Source organism: Lactuca sativa, chromosome 5, assembly GCF_002870075.4.
Source record: "Lactuca sativa cultivar Salinas chromosome 5, Lsat_Salinas_v11, whole genome shotgun sequence".
Classification (NCBI taxonomy): Eukaryota; Viridiplantae; Streptophyta; class Magnoliopsida; order Asterales; family Asteraceae; genus Lactuca; species Lactuca sativa.
This window is the reverse complement of record NC_056627.2, coordinates 292919633-292942951: the sequence shown is the minus strand read 5'-3', so window position 1 is coordinate 292942951 and position 23319 is coordinate 292919633. Positions and strand designations below refer to the sequence as shown.

The window sequence follows — 23319 nt, the reverse complement described above, 5'->3', positions numbered from 1 at the left end:
CACAAGAAAAAGGTATGTCATCCCACTAAGTTTTATATTACAAGTACCCCATGTTATGTTAGTTAGGATGAGAACCTTGAAAAAATTATATTTGCATGTATAATAGAGAAAACATAGATCTGAGGTTTCTAAGGTTGCATGTACACCATAGGAGTGTTAGAATGCTCATATCCCTTCAGTAGTATCAGAGACTAGGCTTGTTTTCATTATACTTGATGCAAAATGCTTTAAAAAGTCGAAAATCTGTTCACTGTTCAGTGGACTCGACGAGTCCAAGTATAAATTCATCCTACTCGTCGAGTAGGTTCTTGCACTCGACGAGTAGGAGGCCCTGTGTGCAGATTTTCAAGTTTTGCTGCTGGAAATGGACTAGAATCATTACCTTAAACTGTTTTGGACTTATAAAACCTGTTTTTGATGTGGTAATGATTATGGTTATCCATTTTCAATGGTTATTATCAAATTTTCAAGTTTTATATATCTTTATATGATTCTTGAAATTGTTGATATGAATGTTCATACTTATGAGTTTTAGTAGATCATAGAAATTATTTTGCAAAGTGTTTGTTAGTGTAATTTTTTTATCTAAATGTCAATTAATGGACTCCATAACTTGTCATCAAGTTATGGAATTCCAAAAGTTTTTTCTTTAAAACCATTAAAACTCATAAGCTATAGAAATGAAAAGTTTTTAAATAGTTTCAAAACTTGCCCTCAAGTTTTGTAATTTGTAAAGTCTCACACACACTTTATATATATGTGTATAAGAGCAAGTCAGTCTTACCGTTAGTAGGCCTCGTTCACGAAGTCGGTCTATAAGGGGGGTATAAGGTTGTTGCCTATAAAATAGCAGCTTAATAGGTGTCCACTCTCACCCACCGCTTCCTTGACTGGTGGAGGGTCGTTAGCCGAATGGGTAGGACAAGGACTATAATTCTTATTATAAGTATAATGATAAATATAAAGTAACTATACCTTTTATCAATCCCCAATCTTAGTTACTTTAGGAAAATATGAAGTTGGTGCTAACCCATGAAATTACACTTTGTACCTTACTAAGTCGTTGGTGGAGCGTGTGTGGGTAATCGTGTTGGATTAGGTGTCTAAGTTCATAACTATTTCTGGGATGTACTTGACCCGGTTGGCATGGTCCATTTGGGTTGCATGGCATTGCAACACTTGGATAGACTAAATGAGAGAAAGGACACCTATGGTTTATTAACATATTATAAGTTCTAATATATTAATAATATTATTTAATTAATTTTGATCAAGAATTAATTTAGAATTAATTTGGTCATCAAAAGGAGACTAATTAAATATATGGGGTTGATTGTGCAAATCATCCATTCTTTTATAGTGGGCTAATGATCCATGGTTTATTGAATTGGGCCAAAAACTCATAAGGTGCTCCATGGATAGTCCATGGAGGTTATACACCCTTGGATCATGGAATATGAAAAGCCATTTCAATAAGGGTTTACATGTTGTAACCCTACTTGTGACACAACTATAAAATGAACCCATGGGCTACCAAAATTGGCACTATGTGTAGAACAAGAGGGCTAGCCGATTTTGAGTGATAGTGTACTTCTCTCAAGTTATTCCAAGAGTTGTGGTGTTGTGTGAAACATTTGAGGCATCACACTTGAGGTGCTAGGCTCACAAGGTTCTCAAGGAACCCAAGCAACAAGAAATGTATGTTCTTCTACTAGCTTTTATGTTTCAAAGTTCCCCATGCCATGCTAGTTAGGTTAAGAACCTTGGAAAATCAAATTTGCATGTATCTTAGTAAAACATAGATCCAAGGTTTTTAGGGTTGCATGTACACCTTAGGAGTGTTAGAATGCTCAAAACCCTTCAAGTCGGCATACTAACATGGACTAGTAAGAGTGGCAAAGGGTGACTTAATGTTTATCATAGATCAGTGGAGCACGTGTGGGTAACCGACACATCGGTTAGGTGATAAGATTAAGGGTACCAAGATAATTTGCATGGTTATTCACACCTTGTTTATGATCCTCAGCATCCCAGTCACAAACTTGAGAGGGCACAATCGAGATTAAAACATGCCATTGAAAATTTCAATGAATCTCAAAAGATCTAGGAGTTTCAATCCTAATAAACCTAATACCTATTTCATTTTTCATGGTGGAAATTGGTGAATCGTCATTCGCCTACCTTCAAATATTTTGTAGCTTGGATTATGACATCCCTCTTCCAAGTTATGAAATATTGTGTTGGGTCATAGCCTTAATATTTCATATTGGGTGTTCTATTAAGGACTTAAAGCAACTAACTTGAATTTCTCCCAATGTAGATGTCTGGTTCAGACAATTATGGTCTTCCTAAATTCCTTGGAACAAGCTTTCCTAATGAAGATGATGTCTCGTGATTGGATCATGGAAATCATACTTCTTTTCCTCCACCTCCTCCAATTATTCTCCCTGACCCACAAGCTCAAAGACTTGAAAGATTCAAGGTCACTCAAGCCCTACTTGCAATAAAACATGAAGATAGAAGGCATGTGTGTTCTCACGTCTTGGAGATGAAGTCACATATCGACTGGTTGAGAGTGTTGGGTGTCGAAGTCTCAAGGAAGTTGGCTATTGACTGGGCTCTTCAATCACTTCCTGAGTCGTATAGTGAGTTCATTAAGGACTACTATGTGAAAGACCACGACATGAGCCTTATTTGTCTTACTTATTTGCTTGTTACTGTTGAATTAGAAATGTTTTGGCACACTGGAAAAGTAAATTTGGGTGGAAGATCTACTTCTCAAGCTTCCATGGACATTGACAATGGTAACATAGGAAGTCCATAAAAATTTTCTCTTCCCAATAGAAAGGGATTGGCCATGGTCAACCTGGTTGACCAAATGGTAGAGATAAAGGCTAAGTCTGTGATAGTCACGCGTAACATTCCCAAAGAGTTTGTATGTTTTTACTGTCAAGAGAAGGGACATTGGAAGCGAAGCTACCCTGACTACCTGAAAGATCTAAAAGAAAGTAGAGACAAAATGTTTGACTATGCTTCAAGATCAATCAAATGGAAGGAAGCTTAAAAAAAGGAGTATGTTGAATCTGATCTCGAAGATGGATTTCAATCGCATGGCTTGAAGATCGGATTTTTGAGCTACTACTTAGGAATTATGATAGATTACTAGGAAATGTGTAATAGCATAGTGTTCACTTGCAAGTGCATTGTAAGGAAAAGTTTTTTCGCATTTTATCAATAAATAAAATTTTGTTTTGTTTTATTTTATATCTCCTTGCAATGGCATTTATGAGAAATTCATGTTTGTATGTTTCTAGCAATACTGGAAATATGAATTTGATTCTTTCATTTGTGGTAGTGTCTAAATTTGTCAAATAAGGAAAGATTCTCATCACCCAAGTTTCAATTGGATAGGAACTTGGAATCATGCAAGTTGTATTGTATGATGAATGAGAATCTCCATCTTTGTAAAATTAAGACTAATCATTGTTCACATGTATATGTGAGTCAAGTGAATGGCTAAGGGATTGAGTACACATTCTTATGCACTAGTCAAGTCCATCACAAAGATCGATAAGACTATTCGTCAAGATTTACTAAAATTTAGTAAATATGGTTATACTTACAAGTTTAAATATAATTTTGAAACATTGGAAAAGTTTCAATGTATGACAGAACGAATTAGAACAATCAAATTAGGCAAAAAGATAAAAGTTTCTCAAATCTGAAAAGATGGGAGAGTACTTTAGTATCATGTTTTGTGATCATCTTAATGATTAAAAAAAACATATCACAATTGATCCTCTAAGGACATCTTAATACATTCCTGTGGCTAAGAAGAGGAATCATGAATTCTTGAAATGGTCAAAACAAGAATATGAATCATACTTCGTTCCAAAACAATTCTTAGAGTCATACTCCAAAATTGTAACTTGAGTGACATATTTTAAAGAAGGTTTATAACATTTGTCAAATGTAGAGTAAAATGTTTTCTAATCTTGTACATTTGAAATTGGTAAGTTGTGATGTTTTGGATGAAACAAATAACAACTAAGTCCAATTGTGTGAAGCGTTTGTCTTGATAATAATATGCATTATCTCCCGAATATTTATTTGTTAAAGAATGGTTCTTGGCAAGAGAGTCTTATATGTCAAGAGGATAGTGTGAGTCTTAAAGATCCTAAAAGGGTTTCAAAAACTAATCAAGAATAAAACTTGTAGTTTATCACTAGCACACGACTTGAGGTTTATAACCTATCGTGCTGACATAATTCTTGTTTCTATGCCCATTCCGGTTAAAGTTGACTATGCATGTGAGTTCTATGAGTTCTCGGTTGCTTGCATAACAACTTGGAAGACATGGTAGGCCCTTGTGCTTCCAGATGGCAAGAAATTAAGATTGATCAAGTTCGGTCCATATGAATTTGTCACTAACCTTGTCTTGTGATTATGGTTTTGACAAATTCACATGGATAGGAACACATACACCATAAAATCTAAGTGTCATTAGGTTTCTCTCCGATTCATGAAAATGATGGTGAGGAAACGCTTTCGCTAAATAGATTTTAACTAGATAGAAATTGTGATATTAGCATTCTCAAAGTCGTTAGTGGAGCGTGTGTGGTTAACCGACACACTAACATGGACTTGTGAGAAATGGAAAAGGTCTAAACAATTGAGACTATGATTACGACATCCATTTTCATAGTTCTAAAATTGTTTAGACACACATGTGAGTTGTCTAAGAAAAGGTGTATGATTTTGATAAAGTCTTATCAAAGCATCTCGTATCAAAAATCTGAGCTTTGGTAAGAAAGTCAACAAAGTATTGATTTCTAGAAGTCCAGCTGATTTCTGGATACATGTCAAAGCTAGTGGGAGCATAAGTGTTATGATAACAATTATCGTGTTGCAAGTTAGCAATATTAATTATAGAAAACAAAATGGTTTCAATTCGTGAAGTTGCGGGGGTTGAAAAGTTGTTTGCTAAAATTAAGGGAGAGGAAATTATACTTTATTCCAATTCTAAAAGCTTAGATTGTGATCCAATTCTAAAAACTTAGATTGTGAGTTTTTAATCAAATTTAGTCATAATTACATTATTTGCGTTCTAAAATTCGATTATGATTACAGACTCCCTTTTCATAATATGAATTATGAGAAGATGGCAAATAGAAATAGAAATATTATAGCAAAAGACCGGTCTAGTATCATGTCTTTATGTGAGACATCATGAATCGTGTCCCATATGCTTCGGATATAGGATCGATTACATGTGTTGTAATATTCATATGTTCTAAATTTTTCCAAATGCCTAGGGCATTAAGGGGGAAAAAGTACTTGAACTGGATATGACTAAAATGATTAAACAATTGTCGAGGACAATCTGAGGGTTTCCAAAGATTGGTTGCTCATGGACAATTGGAAGTATAAGTGTTAATTTTGGAAGCACCATATTGACATATTTTGGAAGGAGGCAACTTTTGTTCGTAAGTGATAGTCAAAATGGGAATGTGGAAATGTTTCCATAGGTGGAAGGTATTCATTAAATATATATAAGATTATAAAACTCAATGCAAGAAGGATGTTCAAAGGAATGTACTTTGAATTTGAGACTTCGTTTCCATGGAATTGCTCTCCATTGGAATACTTTGTAAATGTATGTTGCCAAGTATTTATGACTTTTGTGCATAGTCATTACAAGAGAATCAATGCATATAAGTTTAGAATCTAACAGATTTCAGTAAATGGCAAAGAATCTTGTATTCTTACATTGGCGGTAATGATTTGGGATTGTGAAATGAACATCATTGGAATCATGTTCAATTGGTCTATTTCACAAAGTAAGGATCATAAACAAACATAGTGTGCATACTTGGAATATGGCATAACTATTGTTTGGACAAACATAATATACATGCTTGGTGCATGGCATGACTATTGTTCCGGTTCAAGTATTGAGTTGATTATTTGAAACATTATGCAATGAATAACGTGTAATGAATATGGTGATTAAATAAAAGGTAGTTTATTTATATTCATAAGTTCTGAGACCATATTGGATTCGATTGTTCTTGTATTTCGTTTTGCATGTTTTAACTTCCCGAATAACTAGGTTATTCAAACTCTCCACAGTCAATCATACTTTGTAAGTAGGTATGAATCAAGACTGTCATGAATTGGGCTTGTAGATGTCTAAAGTGTTTAGACATATCAAAAGTTGCTGCAACATTCATGAGTGCTCCTGGAATGAGATTCGAGTATTGGAATAAACCCACGCTCATTTGAATCACTTCATGGATTTTATCACGAGTGATCATGAGATGATAATATCTTATATTCTTCAAACGGAGACGTGTGAGTTGTAGTTGCGCGTCAGTTGCACATTGACACATGTCAACGCAACCAATAACATGGTTGTTATAAAACATATAATTGTGTGTAATTTGATGAGTAAGTACAAGAAAACATTTGGGTCGAATTTTATCCATTCCTTTTACCCTTGGATGGATAAAAGCGATATATGTGGGCCCATCGAATGATTTAGTGATGACACCTCTAAGTGCTTGGCCAGGCTTGGACTGATTTGATTTGAATTAGTCAGTCGTCATAAATCGGAAACAGGGAAACGACAAATGGACAAAGATAATGATTATAATCCATGTCTCAGTCCATATGATATCTAGAATGGAGGAATATATGATTCCTTATCTAATAGACACGTCATCTAACTAGGTCAGAGTTCGACAGCGGCTTTTAAGAGCTACGATTGCTAGTCGGGATCTTGGAGTCATACTTGAATAATAGTTTTAGACGTATCTGAGTGGGAGACTATTGGACTAGATGTCTAAGCCCATAACTATTATTGCTATGTATTCAGCCCGAGAATACTAGATGTCTAAGCCCATAACTATTATTGCTACGTATCCGGCTCGAGAATAGCATGGTCCATTTGGGTTGCACTTCACCGGAACAATTTGTATGGATAGTCTTTTGAGAATAGTATGGTTTATTAATATATTATAAGTTATAATATATGAAATCATATTATTTAATTAGTATTGGTCAAGAATTAATTTAGAATAAATTTTGTGATTAATAGGAGACTAATTAAATATGGACTCTTATATATATATATATATATATATATATATATATATATAATGGGCCAATAGTTATTTAGGATGGGCTAAGCTTGTATGGATAGTCCATGGAGCTTTTAACCCATGGATCCTATGTAAATGAAAGGTCATGGGTATTAGGGTTTACATGGATGTAACCCTAATCCACTATACTATATAAAGAGGTCCTTGGCACTTGAAATTTGCACTAGTGTGTGAGTGAACAAAAGTGGGCCGATTTCTAGTGTGATTACTATTCTCTCAAGTTTTCCAAGGTGTTTTGGTGATTTGTGATTCCACTCGAGGCATCCACATTATTGGGCTAGGCTCTTGAAGCTCCAAGGAATCAACCACAAGAAAAAGATATGTCATCCCACTAAGTTTTATATTACAAGTACCCCATGGTATGTTAGTTAGGATGAGAGCCTTGGAAAAATCATATTTGCATGTATAATAGAGAAAACATAGATCCAAGGTTTCTAGGGTTGCATGTACACCATAGGAGTGTTAAAATGCTCATATCCCTTCAGCTGCAAGGTTGATGGAACAAACAGGAGCGATATGGTCCCGAGCTGTAAGTGATGACTGGTGAAGTGACAATCAATCTCAATGTGCTTTGTCCACTCATGGAAAACAAAATTATTCGCAATTTGTATTGCACTTTTGTTATCACAATGCAGGGTAGTGGACAGAGAAGTGTGAACCCCCCATATATGCAAGAAGCCATCATAACCAGATAATCTCACATGTAGTCATATCCATAGCACGATACTCAGCCTTTGTGGAATATCTAGAGACAACATCATGTTTTTTTCTTTTCCATGAAACTAGAGACTCTCCAAGAAACACGTAAAATCCGATTATGGATTTATGATCATGACGATCACCATCCCAATCAACATCACTATAGGAACGTAACTCAAGAGAAGACGTCCAGGGAAATAGGAGGGTATGAAACTGAGGGCCACAAAAACATCTCGGAAACGAAGTATAACTCCTCAATGAATATAAGTATGAGTAGTAACAAACTGATTGACGACAAGAACAACATGAGCTATATCCGGATGAGTAACTGTAAGATAAACCAAACTTCTCACAATAGTCTGGAAAAGTTTCAGATTTGATAAAGGTACACCATCACTATGAGAGTATCATGCATTGGTTTCAAGATGAGTATCTACAGTCTGGTTGTCAGAAAGGCACGCCCGTGTAAATAAGTCAGATATGCATTTAATATAAGAAAGAAGATACCCTTTCTTAAATTAATCTACCTCAATACCCAAGAAATAACGCAACAAGCCCAAATCCTTCATAAGAAACCGATGAGCCAGATCATGCTTCAAAGACTCAATACCACCATGATCATCAACAGTAATAATCATGACATATACATAAGGACACTTGCAATCGTACATCTAATAAATAAAGTCGAATCATGATTGCTCCGGACAAATCCAAGGGAGGTAACCATTGTGGAAAGTTTCTCAAACCAAGCACGAGGTGTTTGCTTGAGACCATATAAAGCTTTGCAAAGTTGATAAACTTTACTCGGCTGGTGGGGAATGCTTGGGGTAGGAGACATATAAACCTCCTCGTGGAGGTCATCATTTAAAAAAGGCATTCTTGACATCCATTTTAAATATCTTCCACTTTCAAACGGATACAATAACAATCATAGTATGGACTGTTGTCATCTTCGCTACCGGGTAAAATGTCTCCTCATAGTCAAAATCATACTATTGAGAATACCCTTCTGCCACAAGTATGGCCTTGTATCGCTCAACAGACCCGTCAGACTTTGTTTTTATCTTATACACCAAATGACAACTAATAGTATGTCTACCAGGAGGAAGAGAAACCAAATACCATGTATGAATCTGGTAAAGAGCAGTGAGTTCCTCAACCAAAGCATTTTGCTAAAGAGGAGCTAATACAACCTCTCTATACGATGCAGGTTCAGATAGATGATGAATGTTTGCTATAAATGAGGCAAATGAACCTGAGTATATAGAGTAAGTAAAAGCGGGAAGCTTGGTCGACTTGGTAGGACGAGTAGACCTCCTAAGGGGTGGTGGAGGTGGGTCTGCAATCTAAACAATTGAGGGAGCATGCTCATAAACATGAGGAGTTGAGGTACTATCTGAAGAAGTAGGAGTGTCAAGAACTAGAAAATCAGGCGTCATGGATGAATCTCGAGCCTCTATATATACACATAAAAAGGATTAATACGCGGACGATATGACTTTGTTGCATCATGGGATGTAGCAGGAAATCGAGTGTAAATTAATATGTTCCACAAATGTAACATGTGGGGAAACGTATAACTTATTACTCACAACATCATAGCAACAATATCCATTCTGTCCAACACCATACCCCCCCCCCCCCAAAAAAAAAACACAAATAGCCGATTTCGACTCCACTTTGTTCCGCTCAACATGAGGACGAAGAACAAAAAAGTACATTCAAAAACTCGTACAACAGAGTAGTCTGGTAGGTGACCATATATGTAACGTCCCCATTTTCAACCCAAAATTTTCATTTTCATTTATTAAAATATATAAGAGTATAATTACATTATGTGCAAACATGTTGCGAATATACTTGTGTACAGTCGAACCTTGCCCTTCTAACGAATTAATTAAGTACCTGGAAAATCTTTATATTTAACTGGGTAAGCACGAAGCTTAGTGAGTTCCTCAAATTACCATATACCATAGTATATATACAATGCATACACATAATGGACTTCAACATAAAGTTGGTCTGCCCTTGGCCTTCCGCGCAAAGCTGGTCTGCCCTTTTTGCCTTCATAATAAAGTTGGTCCACTACCTGACCTTCAACATAAAGTTGGTCCGCCCGAGTCTATTGGCCTTTATCCCGTGGTTGGGTCGCCCTCAACTCTCCATATAATATATCAACACATATAAACAGTACAACATGCAATAATCTAATATTACCGAAAACTAACATAACTAGCCTAATGGAATACTACAGGGCAACTATATCCTAACATATATAGGATATATACTGGAGCACAAAGAAAACTCACCTGGATAATTTACTTAGATGATTAACAACTATCTGGGTGATTTTACTAGCGATCCAACTGGCGGGTAACGTGCCTAACTAGTGTTAACGTATAATACTATAACTTATTAATCTATATGAAGATCTGTTAATGAAAACTAGATTTTTCACTAATCCCAATGAATACCGAGAGTTCTATCAAATAATGATGAGTCAAGTAGGATATATGACATCCTCACATTCACAGTCATTTTAAAAATTTTATTCATGCTTATTTGAAAATCAGAGTATTCATTTTAAATAATAATATTGCGGAATTTGTTCCCAGAAAACATGATAACAATATTATCAAAGCATTTCCGAAGAAATGTATTTTATTTATATTAAAACTTTGGGATGTCATCGTCAGTACAGAAACATAAGCATAAACAAACCTTACATTTATTTATACCAGTGATTTACATAACCTTTAATCTCTAAGTGTAATGTAGCTTCGTATCGACACATGTGATACAAATAAACTGAGTGGCTCGGGTTGGGAAACCTGGTGAGTACATAGGGTTTTCAACCCACAATAATAAATTTATTATGTTTCATCATCAAACAACTAACCCAATTACCTATCCCCAATATCCTCTTTATTTCTTAAGGATCTACCCTAAGAATCATCTATCATTCACTCATTCATTCCGAAGGATTTTCCTAAGTAATAAGCACGAAGTCCATCGCTGCCAGGGTTTATATAAAAGGCACTAAGTCCATAGTTGTCAGGGTTTATCTCTTTTATTGACAATATTATTTTAGGAAGTCCACCCACAATACATGTCAATGGGTTTTTAGAGTACATCTGATGAACATATTGTTCACAACACCGGCCTACAGGTTGCGAGTCTGCTAGTGTTCCGTTGCACTGTCTAGAATAGTTTGTGGTTGTTATCTATACTCTGCTAGATGACTAGACCATCGCTTGGGTCGTCACTTCTCATCATCTTTCACCTCTCATCATCTATATCATCTTTCATCTCTCATCATTCATCTCATCTTTCATCTCTCATCTCATCTCATCTTTCATCTCTCATCTCATCTTTCATCTATCCCATCTTTACCCATCATAATTATAGGTATAAAATATGTATACAATTTAATTCGAATAAAACATGTATATTTTGTTCAGCTAGCATAGATATCAAGAACACAGATAATATGCACACATAACACGTAATTTATATTAAATACTTCATATCTATGTGTAAGATGAAAGTAACTATGCACTCACTTGTTAAAATGATGATTTCAAACTCGGGCAGTGCTTCACTTCTAACAATTCTATTTTCCTTCGACGAAACCTAGTATCATTACCGCTACATTTTAGTATAATATTTATAGCGACTATTTATGAGAGATATTGTTTTATAAGTGTTAGACAATACTTTTCAACCACTATATACAGATAGGGGCCAAACATAAAACATCGGAGGGCATGACCATTTTGGCATTTAAGCACTTCTGAAATCCAGCAACCCTATTCGGCCCTTCAAACCAGATTCCCCGTACCGCAAATTCCCCGTACCGCAAGTAGTTAAAAGATATTATAATAACACTTTGTATATTATATTTTAGAAAAAAACATCATAAATGGTCCTTGTGGTTTTTCCATATCTGAAGTTTAGTGCCCATGGTTTAGAAATATCATAGATGGTCCATGTGCTTTCAAAACTTTTAACGATTGGTCCTTATTGCTAACTCCGTTAAGTTATGTCTGTTAACCGAAGGACATTTTTGTCATTTCACTACCACATGACTATTTATGATGTTTTCACTTATTTTTAAAGAAAATGAAATAATATGCAAATGGTCTCTCTCCCCCCTCTATCTCTCTCCCTCTTTCTACCAACCATTTCATCTTTTCCGGTAAACTCACCCACCTCTACACCCAAATCCAGATTTACAAATAAAAAACTGATCTGGTGTAAATCAATAAAACCTAGATTTAAAAAAAAGAAAATTAACTAATTAAAAAGACTGCATATATGTTCCATCTTCAGAATCGTGTTCATCCACACCCAGTATCCAAACAAACCTTCATCCCCACCCCAAACACCATCCAACGCGAGAGACAGGGGGTTTTAAGTGGGAGGTTGCCCCTCTCCTGCCAATACACAATCCAATATCATATCATGTAGAGCCGATGATTTCATCCCCTATTATTCGCTAATAATAAACAGTCATTGAGGAACGAACTTAGAAACAGAAGATTAACTACCATTTTTTATTAACTTGTAGCTGGATGTCTGGATAATGATGTTCGTGTTGCTTTTTTGGTACTTGTTTCTTGAGGCGGTGATGATATTGTTATGGATATAACTTTTCTGAGCTTTGGTTTCATCGTTGGGTGGAACTCGGCCCGTAACTTGGTAGGGAAACACCAATAATGTTGCAGCCATGGCGGTGTTTGATCCCTTTTCTCTGATTCCACATTTACAGATATGAGCCTCTCATTCAAAATGAAAACCCTATTTATACTTGAGAGGTCAGACCTAAAGCCCTAATAGGCCAAGCCCATAGGCCCATGAATGGTGGAAACCAATCATATTCCGCCATGTAACATCTTCTGGAACATTCTTCCATGTCATACAACCCATAAGCATCAACAACACACATGATGGAGCACCATGTGCCATAGTAGAGCATCATGATGTACAAGTGGTGCATCATGAACACTAATGGCCCAACATCCATTATGGTGGTACAACATGGTGTAATCCTTGAGCAATACCAACTTCTGAGCATCCTTGAACGATCCTGAGCAACATAGAAGACTTCATAGCATACTTGGCTCATCAGGGATACCATGACTCATCAAGGAATCAAAATGGCCCATCTTGCACCATGATGGCGCAACAAGCATCAAGAGTGGCGCAATAACTTCTAGGTTGGAGCAACATCATCACCTTGGCGCAACAATAACATGCATGGCGTAACAAGGCCATGCTTGGCGCAATAACATACTCCATGGCTCAACAAGGCTTCTTCATGGTGCAAGAAGGACTCTCCATGGCGCAAGAGGGATATGTTTGGTACAAGGAGTGCTCTTGGTGCAACAACATCCTTCTTGGCCCAACCTTTCAACAGATGGTGCAACAAGGTCTCATTGTTGCTCTATATCACTCCCAAGTGCTCCAAACCTCTTCCAGGTGCTCCGAACCCCCTTTTGTATGATCCGTTCCTTTGGCACTTAATCCATTCATTTGTCAGATGATCTATTCTTTTCTCACATGATCTGTTCCTTTGTCACATGCTCCATGAACCCAAAGTGCTCCATTAGGTTCCAAGTGCTCCAAATGTTTCATGAACATGATCCAAATGCTCCAAATGTTCGGGTCACATTTAATAACCACTTGTTAGGGATTGCTACTAGCCCAACCATAATGGGGTTCCATTTTCTAAAACCAATCGGTGATAAAAAGGATTACCCATTTCCTAGCATATAGTTTCTCTATTAATCGATGTGGGATTAGGTTTGTATCCCAACATAATAGATTTTTTTTAAAACGTCTACAAGAACGTTTTAACAACTACCTAAGACCAACATGTTGACCAAAAGTTAACCTAGTCAAAAGTTAACGGTCAATAGTCAAAGTCAACCTTATAGACCACCACGTTGTGGCAAGACATTGGCCACGCCGTGGTTTAGCTCGAATAGAAACACAATGATAGAAACACAATGGATTTACTCACCGCGCCATGGTCCACACTTTCGTCAATCTGGTAGATCCAATTTATTGTTAAGTTCTTAATCCCTTTCCATGGAACATCCATCTTCCTTCTATAGAAGGAAGATGGCGGTTAGAAGTTGGTTGCACAAAAAATGACGCCAAAAGGGGTAGTTACAATGGTTGTTACAAGACATAACCAACTATTAAATCATCACTGCTAGAGGCTCTACCACTTGGACCCCGCAAGAGGCACTGCCCCGAACTCTCGTATTCACGAGTTTATATTTATCACTCCGAGTGTGCACCCCACATCTCTAGTATCAGACAATAAACCAAGCTTAGTTTGTCTCGATAGTAATTATAATTACATTAGATTATATTGATAACACTAAATCACTAACAAATTATGTAATTTTTTTTTCAAATCTAAGACTTAATGATTTGTATCCAGAACAAATGATTAACTTAAAATCAAGATACGCATAACAGTCATTGGCATATTAGATTTTTAGAATAGTAAAAAAAATATTCCATAAATTGTTTTTCGAATATAAAAGGTCAACCATTTGATGGGTAAAAACAATATGTCACTCATTTTCTACCAACCCATATTGTTTGGAAGAGGTATAGTAAAAAAATTATTTGATGATTTTTTTTTTCAAATATAAAAAATCAACCTTTTAATAGGTCACAAAAACAGTATATCACTATTTTTCTCCAACACATATTGTTTCGAATAATTTAGTTATGTTAGGTTGACATATGAACATGTTAGAATTGATATTATAAGATAAGATTTATAAGAATAATTAACTATATTCTCAAACTTGTCATTAAGTTTTTCAGTAAGCACATTTCATTAAAAAAATGCAAGGAAATTGTAGAGTTTGCTATTAAATTAATGGCTTCATTATCTATAAATTTACATTTCAAGCTCTATGATATTATAAGGTACATACGGTCTCGATATTAATGGTGTCTTTATGAAGATTTGACATGTCCCCATTGTAGTGTAATCTGTGACTAACAACCTGATGACAATGGCTTATCTTTGTAACCTTCATATATATTCCCCACTTGTTTGGGTTAATTTGAAATTAATATTTTTTAAATATAATTTTGCTTTTTTTTTTGTTTATCGATAAGATCATAGCATCCAAAATTCTGAGAATTTGGTGATGAAATATGGTTGAAAGTTCAGTTTTATAATGGCAAATTGGCAATAAAGTATGTTATAAAGGAATATAGTTTGAGAAAAAATAATTAAAAATAAAACAATTCGTTAGGGGATTATGTCACGTTTAGAGATGTTGTGACTTTTTGTGAATGGAGGGACCATTGTCTATAGACTTGAGTGATTACTATTGTGCTATTTTAGGTACATGTTAATTTCTCGATAAATGCATTTAGATATTTGATAAAAGCAAGTCTAAAATCTAGAGACAATTAAATTAATTTTTTGTTTCTGTTGTCTTTTCACTATTTATTAAACGTCAAAATTCTAATTAAGAAGAAGAACAGTTATTAGAGGCTTGATAGTCGGTTAATTTAAGGAAATATGATTCGTTTTAGATTTTAGGATTTCAACTTTCCATCCGTATATACGACTACGACTATACAGTTAGCAGAGAGAAACACACACAAACACACACTACCATCGATACGTATCTACTCTTCCATTTTTTAAAGATTTTGGAGAGGGAGAACATGAAAGATAATGGGGTTTGAGAGAGAAGTAAAGCAAAGCTCATCTACAGAAGACAGCTATTAAGTTTGTAGGGTTTTCGACTTTTCTTTTTTCATATAAAAACCCCAAAAAAACCAACTAAAGAAGCCCCTTTTCTTCAATACACCCAGAGGAACCGGCAATGTTGCTTCATTTTTGAAACCGAATCGACGATCGCTTGTCAGAATCCAAGATCTTTACATTTACATTGCAGTTACATAAGGTACTTATCGGATTCCTGCTACGCTTCTTGATTTCTCATTTCAAACTTGTTAGGGTTTTTCTATCTATAACTTATCTTTTTTTGGCAATTAACCTCGGATTCACTTGGCATTTTCTTCTTTTTGGTAATCGATGTTCGCGATTTATATACTACACTACTGAAACAACTTTGGTTTATCTCTCCACACATCACCACAAAACTTATCTTCAGTGACAAATGGTGTTTTTTGCTTCAACAACCAATTGATTTGCATTTCGATTCTTCTGTGTAGAATCAGATCTGAGGCAGCTTTTCATTTCAGGTGTATCGCGTTTTTAGTCTGTATTAGGTCAAATGGTTCACATTTAGGTTTGATTAGCAAAGTAGGATCTTTAGTACAAAAATGGCGAACCAACTATGAACAATTCATGTCATCTTTTTGACGTAAGTAATTCACGTTGTTTTTTAGGGATCTTTGAGGCTGCTTACTGATATCTTGTATCCTATGTTAAAAAAAGATGGAATTGGACATGCCTCTTGATTACGCAGCATTCCAACTCTCACCAAAACATTCAAGGTAACTTCAATTTTTAATACTTAATAATACAATTTGTTTTGATGATTTTGTCTAACTGCATTTAATCCTTTCATCCACTTTTTGTGCAGATGTGAATTGATTGTTTCCAGTAATGGAAACACTGAAAAGCTTGCATCGGGTTTAGTGAAGCCATTTTTGACACATTTGAAGGTTGTGGAGGAACAAGTTGGATCCTCAGCTCAATTCATTAAGCTTGAAGTTGATAAACGTAAAAATGTGGACTCATGGTTCACAAAAGGAACACTTGAGAGGTAGTGTCCTTATACAAACTTTAAAGCTTATACGTTTGAAATTTTGATATAATCATATAGTAATTGATAGCTTTTGTCATCAGGTTTGTTCGTTTTGTTAGTACACCTGAAATTGTTGAACTAGTGATCACCTTTGATGCTGAGATGTCTCAACTAGAAGCAGCTCGTAAAATTTATTCACAGGTATGTGGTTTTAATTTTTAAAGTATGTATAATTGTTCATATACATATATAATTAAGGGTGTTCATTTAATTAAAGGTTTCATGTTGATTTTCAGGGATCATCTGATCAGCTATCGAGTAACATAGGTGATGGTAGATCAAGCACAGCAACTAGGGCTGATGCAACAAAGTATAGTTAAATTTTATTAAATGTGCTAATCTTTTTTTGGTTTTGTTGCAATCTGTGTTGACTATTGGTTTCCTTTTTTATAGGAAGGAGCTTTTGAGGGCAATTGATGTAAGGCTGACAGCTGTGAAGCAGGATTTGAATACAGCTTGTGCTCGTGCCACTGCTGCTGGTTTTAACCATGACTCAGTAGCTGACCTCCAGTTGTTTGCAGAGAGATTCGGTGCCACTCGCCTAAAGTGAGAAATCTTTTCTTCCGTTTTTTTTCTTGTTTTTTGTGTCATATAATTGATTATGAAAGATCATGTACTTCTTTTGTAGCATGAAAATGGGAATTGAGTGAAAATCCACTTTAAGACCTAATAAAGAGAGCGAAAAGATTCTATAGTATTTATTGATGAGTTGGAAACTAATTTATGTACATTCATCATATTTACTTCAAAACTTAAAAATAACATATTCCATGAGTGTTGGGAAACCACTTAGAATTGCTCTGATGACAAGCTAGACACATAAAACACTTTTGATTATTTCATAGTTATAGCCTATCCTTTTGTATTTGATACTGAAGAATGTTCAGTATCAATTGAGTTTAGCATCAATAATATTCAGCATTAAATGCACCTTGTTATCGCATTTAATGTTTGCCTATCAATCATGCTAAATCACCATACCACCTTGGTAAGTTTTTTATTTACAGAAATGACAAGTGCGATTTTTTTAATCATTACTCCCAAAGATCTATGCTTATATAAAGCATTTCAAACTCTGTCTGAACAATATCATGCTGTCTTTATATATTGTTTTCTAAACATTAAACTGGGATCAACTGCAACCCACAAAAGTGTCTATTTTCTTTTTAGGGTTTGAAGTTTTTGATATAAAAATTTCCTAATTGTTGTGCAGTGAAGCTTGCTGTAAATATATATCACTCTGTGACAGACGTCCTGAGTTGTTCAAAAATTCATCAAAATCCAGCTTTAAAGATCAAGCCATCCGGTGTTCTTACAGCTCAGACATGTCCATAGATGATGAACCACCACCTATCACCACCGACCAATCTCCATCACCTAAACCAGACCAATCTGCTAAACCTGCCAACACTTCTCAGCCACCCAAACTAAAGAAAGAAGAGGCCGCTGCTGGTGGTGTGTCTGAGGAGCCCTTTCCTCAGCCACCTCCCACCCAGCCATCTTCTAGGCGGCTCAGTGTACAAGACCGGATTAATCTTTTTGAAAACAAACAGAAAGAGGTTGTTTCTGGTTCTGGTTCTGGATCTGCTTCTGGTTCCGCCACCGGAAGTGGCGGCAAACCCGCCATTGTTAAGCCTGAGCTTCGTAGGCTTTCATCTGATATTTCAGCTCCTCCACCTTCTGTTTTGAGAAGATGGAGTGGTGCTAGTGATATGAGCATTGATCTAAGTGGAGAGAAGAAGGAATCTACAAACGAGACACCAAATTCTGCTAAAACAGAGGTCCAAAAAGATCAAGTTCAAAATCAAGATCAGCCTCATTTTTCTAAGATGGAGACAAGTTCTGGGTCACAACCTGAAGAATCTGTTTGTTCAAACCAACCGGGCCCCACTTTGGAAAAGACTCAATCTATTTCATCTGTAACCAAATTGGAAGATGATTCATTGGAAATGAAGTTAAAACTTCCTACCAAGATCAAGTCTTTTCATGGTGGTGTGTCAAATCAAGAAGAATTCAAGCCTGCAGTTGTTGAAACTTCACACCATGAAGCAGATGCAAGATCATTAGAGTCCGATTCAAAACCAGTGAGTTCAAAAGCTCCAATTAAGAACACTGCAATGGAGAAACAACCTGGGCTCCAAAAAACAAAGATTCAAAAGAATGAAAGCAGATATGTTGATGGATATAGTAACACTAACACACCACCATCTGGTAAGCTTTTGGGATCAGGGTCAACAACAACACCATTAGAAGCTCTTGGTGAACAAACCCAAACACAAACACAAACACATAGGTCAAGACAATTAAAAGGGAATCAAGAACTGAATGATGAGCTTAAAGTGAAAGCAAATGAACTAGAAAAACTTTTTGCAGAGCATAAGCTTCGAGATCAACCTAATTATAATGCACATCAAAGTAAGCCTGTTGTTCCTACTCAGGTTTCTGAACCAACTAGGGTGGTGTTTAAATCTCCTATTCAAGTGGATGATGAGAATCCCAGAGATGGGCTTCAAAGAAGTATTTCTGAGATTGGATTTTCCGACGAATCAAAAGGAAAATTCTATAATAGTTACATGAAGAAAAGAGAGGAAAGGTTAAGGGAACAATGGGGTTCTAATAAATCAGAAAAAGAAGCTAGAATGAAAGCCATGCATGATAGGCTTGAGCATAGTAGTGCTGAAATGAAGGCCAAACTTTCATTCTCTGCAGATAGACAAGACCCTATGTCAAGTGCTCGTAGACGTGCTGAGAGATTAAGGTCATTTAATGCTCGATCAGTTATGAAGCGAGAGAAGGTAATTTATCAAACTTTATTTGAAATATTAACTTTATTAAAACTAATGAAATATGCTTTATTTATGGCAGGGATTAGATTTTGGGCAGCTTGAAGATGATGAAGATATATCTGAATTTTCAGAGCTGAAACTTATGAGTAGTAATGGTGTTTCTAGGAATGTTCAAGGTAAAAAGTCATTACCTGTAAAAAATCCATCTACATCCACACCACGTACCCCATCTGCACCAATTCTTCCAAGATCAAAAGTAGCATCTGCTTCTGGGAGTGGGAGGCGAAGGGTACAATCGGAAAATCCTCTCGCACAATCTGTCCCTAACTTTTTAGACTTGCGAAAAGAAAATACAAAACCATATTCTGTTGCCAGCAAGGCAGCTGCACGAAGAAACCATACTCATACGCATACGCGTAGCAGAAGTACCAATGAGGAGATGCCAGCTGTCAAGGAAGAGAAAACAGTAAGGTCTCAGTCTTTAAGGAAGAAGTCCCCAACTCCTCCTGAGAACATGGAACACAAGTCTTTTCATAGGAGGAATAACAGCATAGGTGGAAGTGGTATCGGAAAGATGAAGGCGTCAATGGTGTCTGAAGTTATTATAAAAAAAGAAGAAGAGTATGAGCCAGAAGTGATGGAAGAAGAAGAAGAAGATGATGATGATGAAGATGAAGATGAAGAGTTTGATACCATGGAAATGGAAGCTCAAGATGCAGTAGAAACAGAGTCGAAAAGCGAGAGTTTGATAAACTCTGAACCTGGAAATGGAAACGAAATTGCCTCACAGACATTTTCACAAACACCTGATGTGCAAGATTCACCTGGTGAAAGCCCGATGTCATGGCATCATCCTTTTTCCTCTGATAATCTAGAGTCTTGGAATCTACATGGTCTTAATTCATCAGAAGCAGAGGTAGCTCGTATGAGGAAGAAATGGGGAAGCACCCAAAAGAATATTCTTGTTTCCAACTCCAACTCCAATTCTTCTTCTGGTGTTCAATCTCGTAAAGACATGGCAAAAGGATTCAAAAGGTTACTGAAATTTGGAAGGAAAAGCCGTGGCACTGACAGCATGGCTGATTGGATTTCTGCTACAACTTCAGAGGGAGATGATGATACAGAAGATGGAAGAGATATTTCCAATCGTTCATCAGATGATCTAAGAAAGTCAAGAATGGGATTGGAGTATTCACATGGTCTCTCTTTTGAAAGTAGCTACAATGAAACCGATTATTTTAGCGATCAAGGTGAGCTCAAAACAAATAATTTTTACATATAAATATCATGTTCTTGATTGATGATAATTAATAATACATTTGTTTGCATCATGACAGTTCATACATTGCAGACCTCAATCCCTACACCTCCAGCAAACTTTAGACTGAGGGAGGATCACCTTTCTGGAAGCTCTATCAAAGGTATGATCTAATAATCCAACATTAAAGTTTTTTTTTTATTTGAATTATTAAGATTAAAAGGAAGGAATTATTTATGTTGTTGGTTGTTGAACAGCGCCTCGATCTTTCTTCTCTTTGTCATCATTTCGCAGCAAAGGAAGTGACTCAAAGCTGAGATGAGTTGGTATTTGAATCTGGGGAGTGTTTGTGATGGATCTCATGTTGGTTGATTGGTATATATAAAATTAAAAAATAGAGAGAGAATGATTGAAGTTGGCAAACATGATGAGTTATTTTTGGTGGTTGTTGTATATGAAGAGGTAAATAACCTTATTGTCGAATTCCCTAGTCTTTATTAAGCAAGCAAGTATTCCATTTTTTTTTTTTTGCCTTGGTTGGTTCATTTCGAATTCCGACATTGGAATGGGTATGTGAATTGATGGATGGATGTTGTTACTTGTAGTAATGTAATTCCTTTCTAGTGTTGTGATTCCATTTGTGCCATTTGATTTTGAGCTATATGTAAATTTGTACTCATTGTACCACAACTTGATCTGTGTTTACCAAAATTCTGATTAGCTGTATTATTAGAAAAATGTGATCATTGATATTTTCATCTGAATGATCTCATTTTTAACAACAAAATACAGCTGTGTTGGTTCTTTTGGTTGACCTACTGGAATGTTGGATGTTGGTCCTAGTTGGGAATTTTGTTTAGATTATGAAACAAGATTTTATTCCCATGTCATTTATCTGTTTTTCAGTTTGGCTTCGTTCTTTCTAGAATTATGTTTCAGTTGGTTTATCTCAATAAAAATGTAATTGTTTTTATTTTAGGATGTTGTAACATTATCCTTTGAAGCAGTCACACAATTAGATTTTTCATTCTGAAAAACTATCTTCCTTCCCTTTTGTGGGAGTTTTTTTCAATCGAACTTGTAAATTCTTGATTGAAGTCTTTTTTTAATAGTTATGACGTGTCATATAGATTTACAACCGATTGATTATTGATAGTAGTCAACTTATGTTAAAAACAATAAAAATTTGTGGGTCTTGTGAATAAGTTTATAACTTGATGAAAAAGCTCTATACTATTATGGATTTATGAATAAGTAACTTGATGAAAACTCCATATTATGTATCCATATTGATGGTCTCAATGGGCATATGACATATGTAGAATACCGTACTATATTTCGATACCGCATCATGATTCTTATACTTCCGATTGATGAGATATGCTCAATTTTTTGTAAGACATGTTTGGACACCTTTGAGGACTATGCAGTTCATTGTAAAGAACTCTCAAACTTCAAATATCGATATGAAGTGGTTATAAATGTTCTCTTTAATGTTTATCATCGTGTTGATATTTTTGTCAAGAAAGAAGCAGTCCTGAACTTTTTGACTGACTTGTTAGATGAAAGATCTACATTCAGGTAGGTCTGGCAATCGTGTCGTGTTCGGGTTGGCGTGTCGCGGGTTGGCGGGTCAAAATATGCCAACCCAAACACGACCCATTTAAGTATACAGGTCACGGGTTGGCGGGTTTGGAACATAAACCCATATATGACCCACCAACCCATTTATTTATACGGGTTCACAAGTTGACAGGTTCGTGGGCCAGATTTGGGTTCGTGAGTCCGAATTTTAGATATTTAAGTCTTAAACATTAAAATGAAAATTAAAAACATTCATAGAAACATGTTACAGACTTAGCCTTATAGGTTACGACTTATGATCTTAGACTATCCACCACGAGTCATAATGTCAAAACAGTCAAATGGTCTATGAATAAATGGTATATATTATATAATACTTATTAAATATTAATACTTGATACATAAATACATTTAAAAATAAAATAATTTTTTCATTAAGAATATAAACGGGTTGGCGGGTCAACCCGTTTAATTTTTGAGAAACCCATATATGACCCGTTTAATAAACGGGTTAACGGGTTGGCGGGTTGAAAAACTCAACCCAAACCCATTTATTTCGTGTCGTGTCGCGGGTCGTGTCGCGTGTCGTGTCGAGAATTGTAGGCCGACTGACATGTTCTTTGGATGGATAGGAAGGAAACACGCTTGTGTAGATCTTACTAGGATCTCCCCTTTCGTGGGCTTGAGGAGTGAGAGTTTCATAGCGGGACACACTGCTTTGGAAGCCTCCATGTGCAAAGTGACCGAACACGAGTATGCAAGCCATGAAAATCAACATGTTTTTATACCTTTCACATTTGATACAGTTGGTTTTCTCACATCAGAGGCAGTGAAGTTCCTTAATCGAGTCCAACATGTCCTACATGGTAATGTTAAATCCTTAGATCTACAGATGTTGTTTTCAAAAGAATTAGTTTCGTCATCCAAAAAGGAGTCAACTACATATCTTGTCCATTTGCCTTACGTCGATATGTATTGACTTATTTTATTTTTTATTTTTTTTTAAA

The 23319-nt window shown here is 35.8% G+C and overlaps 1 protein-coding gene across 4 annotated transcripts; it reads left to right on the top strand.

Moving 5' to 3' along the window:
- The first annotated feature begins 15454 nt into the window (after positions 1-15454).
- Positions 15455-21492, top strand: LOC111910361 (uncharacterized). 4 transcript variants are annotated; one of them, XM_052771766.1, is made up of 11 exons: positions 15455-15814; positions 16116-16237; positions 16312-16370; positions 16460-16642; positions 16726-16825; positions 16921-16994; positions 17078-17230; positions 17898-19479; positions 19550-20720; positions 20808-20891; positions 20986-21492. In XM_052771766.1, the coding sequence occupies exons 2-11, from the start codon at positions 16211-16213 to the stop codon at positions 21048-21050; spliced, it is 3498 nt and encodes a 1165-aa protein (XP_052627726.1). In that variant the 5' UTR covers positions 15455-15814; positions 16116-16210; the 3' UTR covers positions 21051-21492. The 4 variants fall into 4 exon arrangements, with proteins under 4 accessions (XP_052627726.1, XP_052627725.1, XP_052627728.1 ...); XM_052771765.1 differs by having other exon boundaries at positions 16086-16237; XM_052771768.1 differs by lacking the exon at positions 16116-16237.
- Positions 21493-23319: the final 1827 nt, after the last annotated feature.

Excerpts from the sequence above, each read along its gene's own strand:
- LOC111910361 (XM_052771766.1), top strand. The coding sequence starts at position 16,211 with ATGAACAATTCATGTCATCTTTTTGAC. Across the intron at positions 16,995-17,077 it reads ACTAGGGCTGATGCAACAAA|GAAGGAGCTTTTGAGGGCAA; the intron begins GTATAGTTAAAT and ends CCTTTTTTATAG. Across the intron at positions 20,721-20,807 it reads CGATTATTTTAGCGATCAAG|TTCATACATTGCAGACCTCA; the intron begins GTGAGCTCAAAA and ends GCATCATGACAG.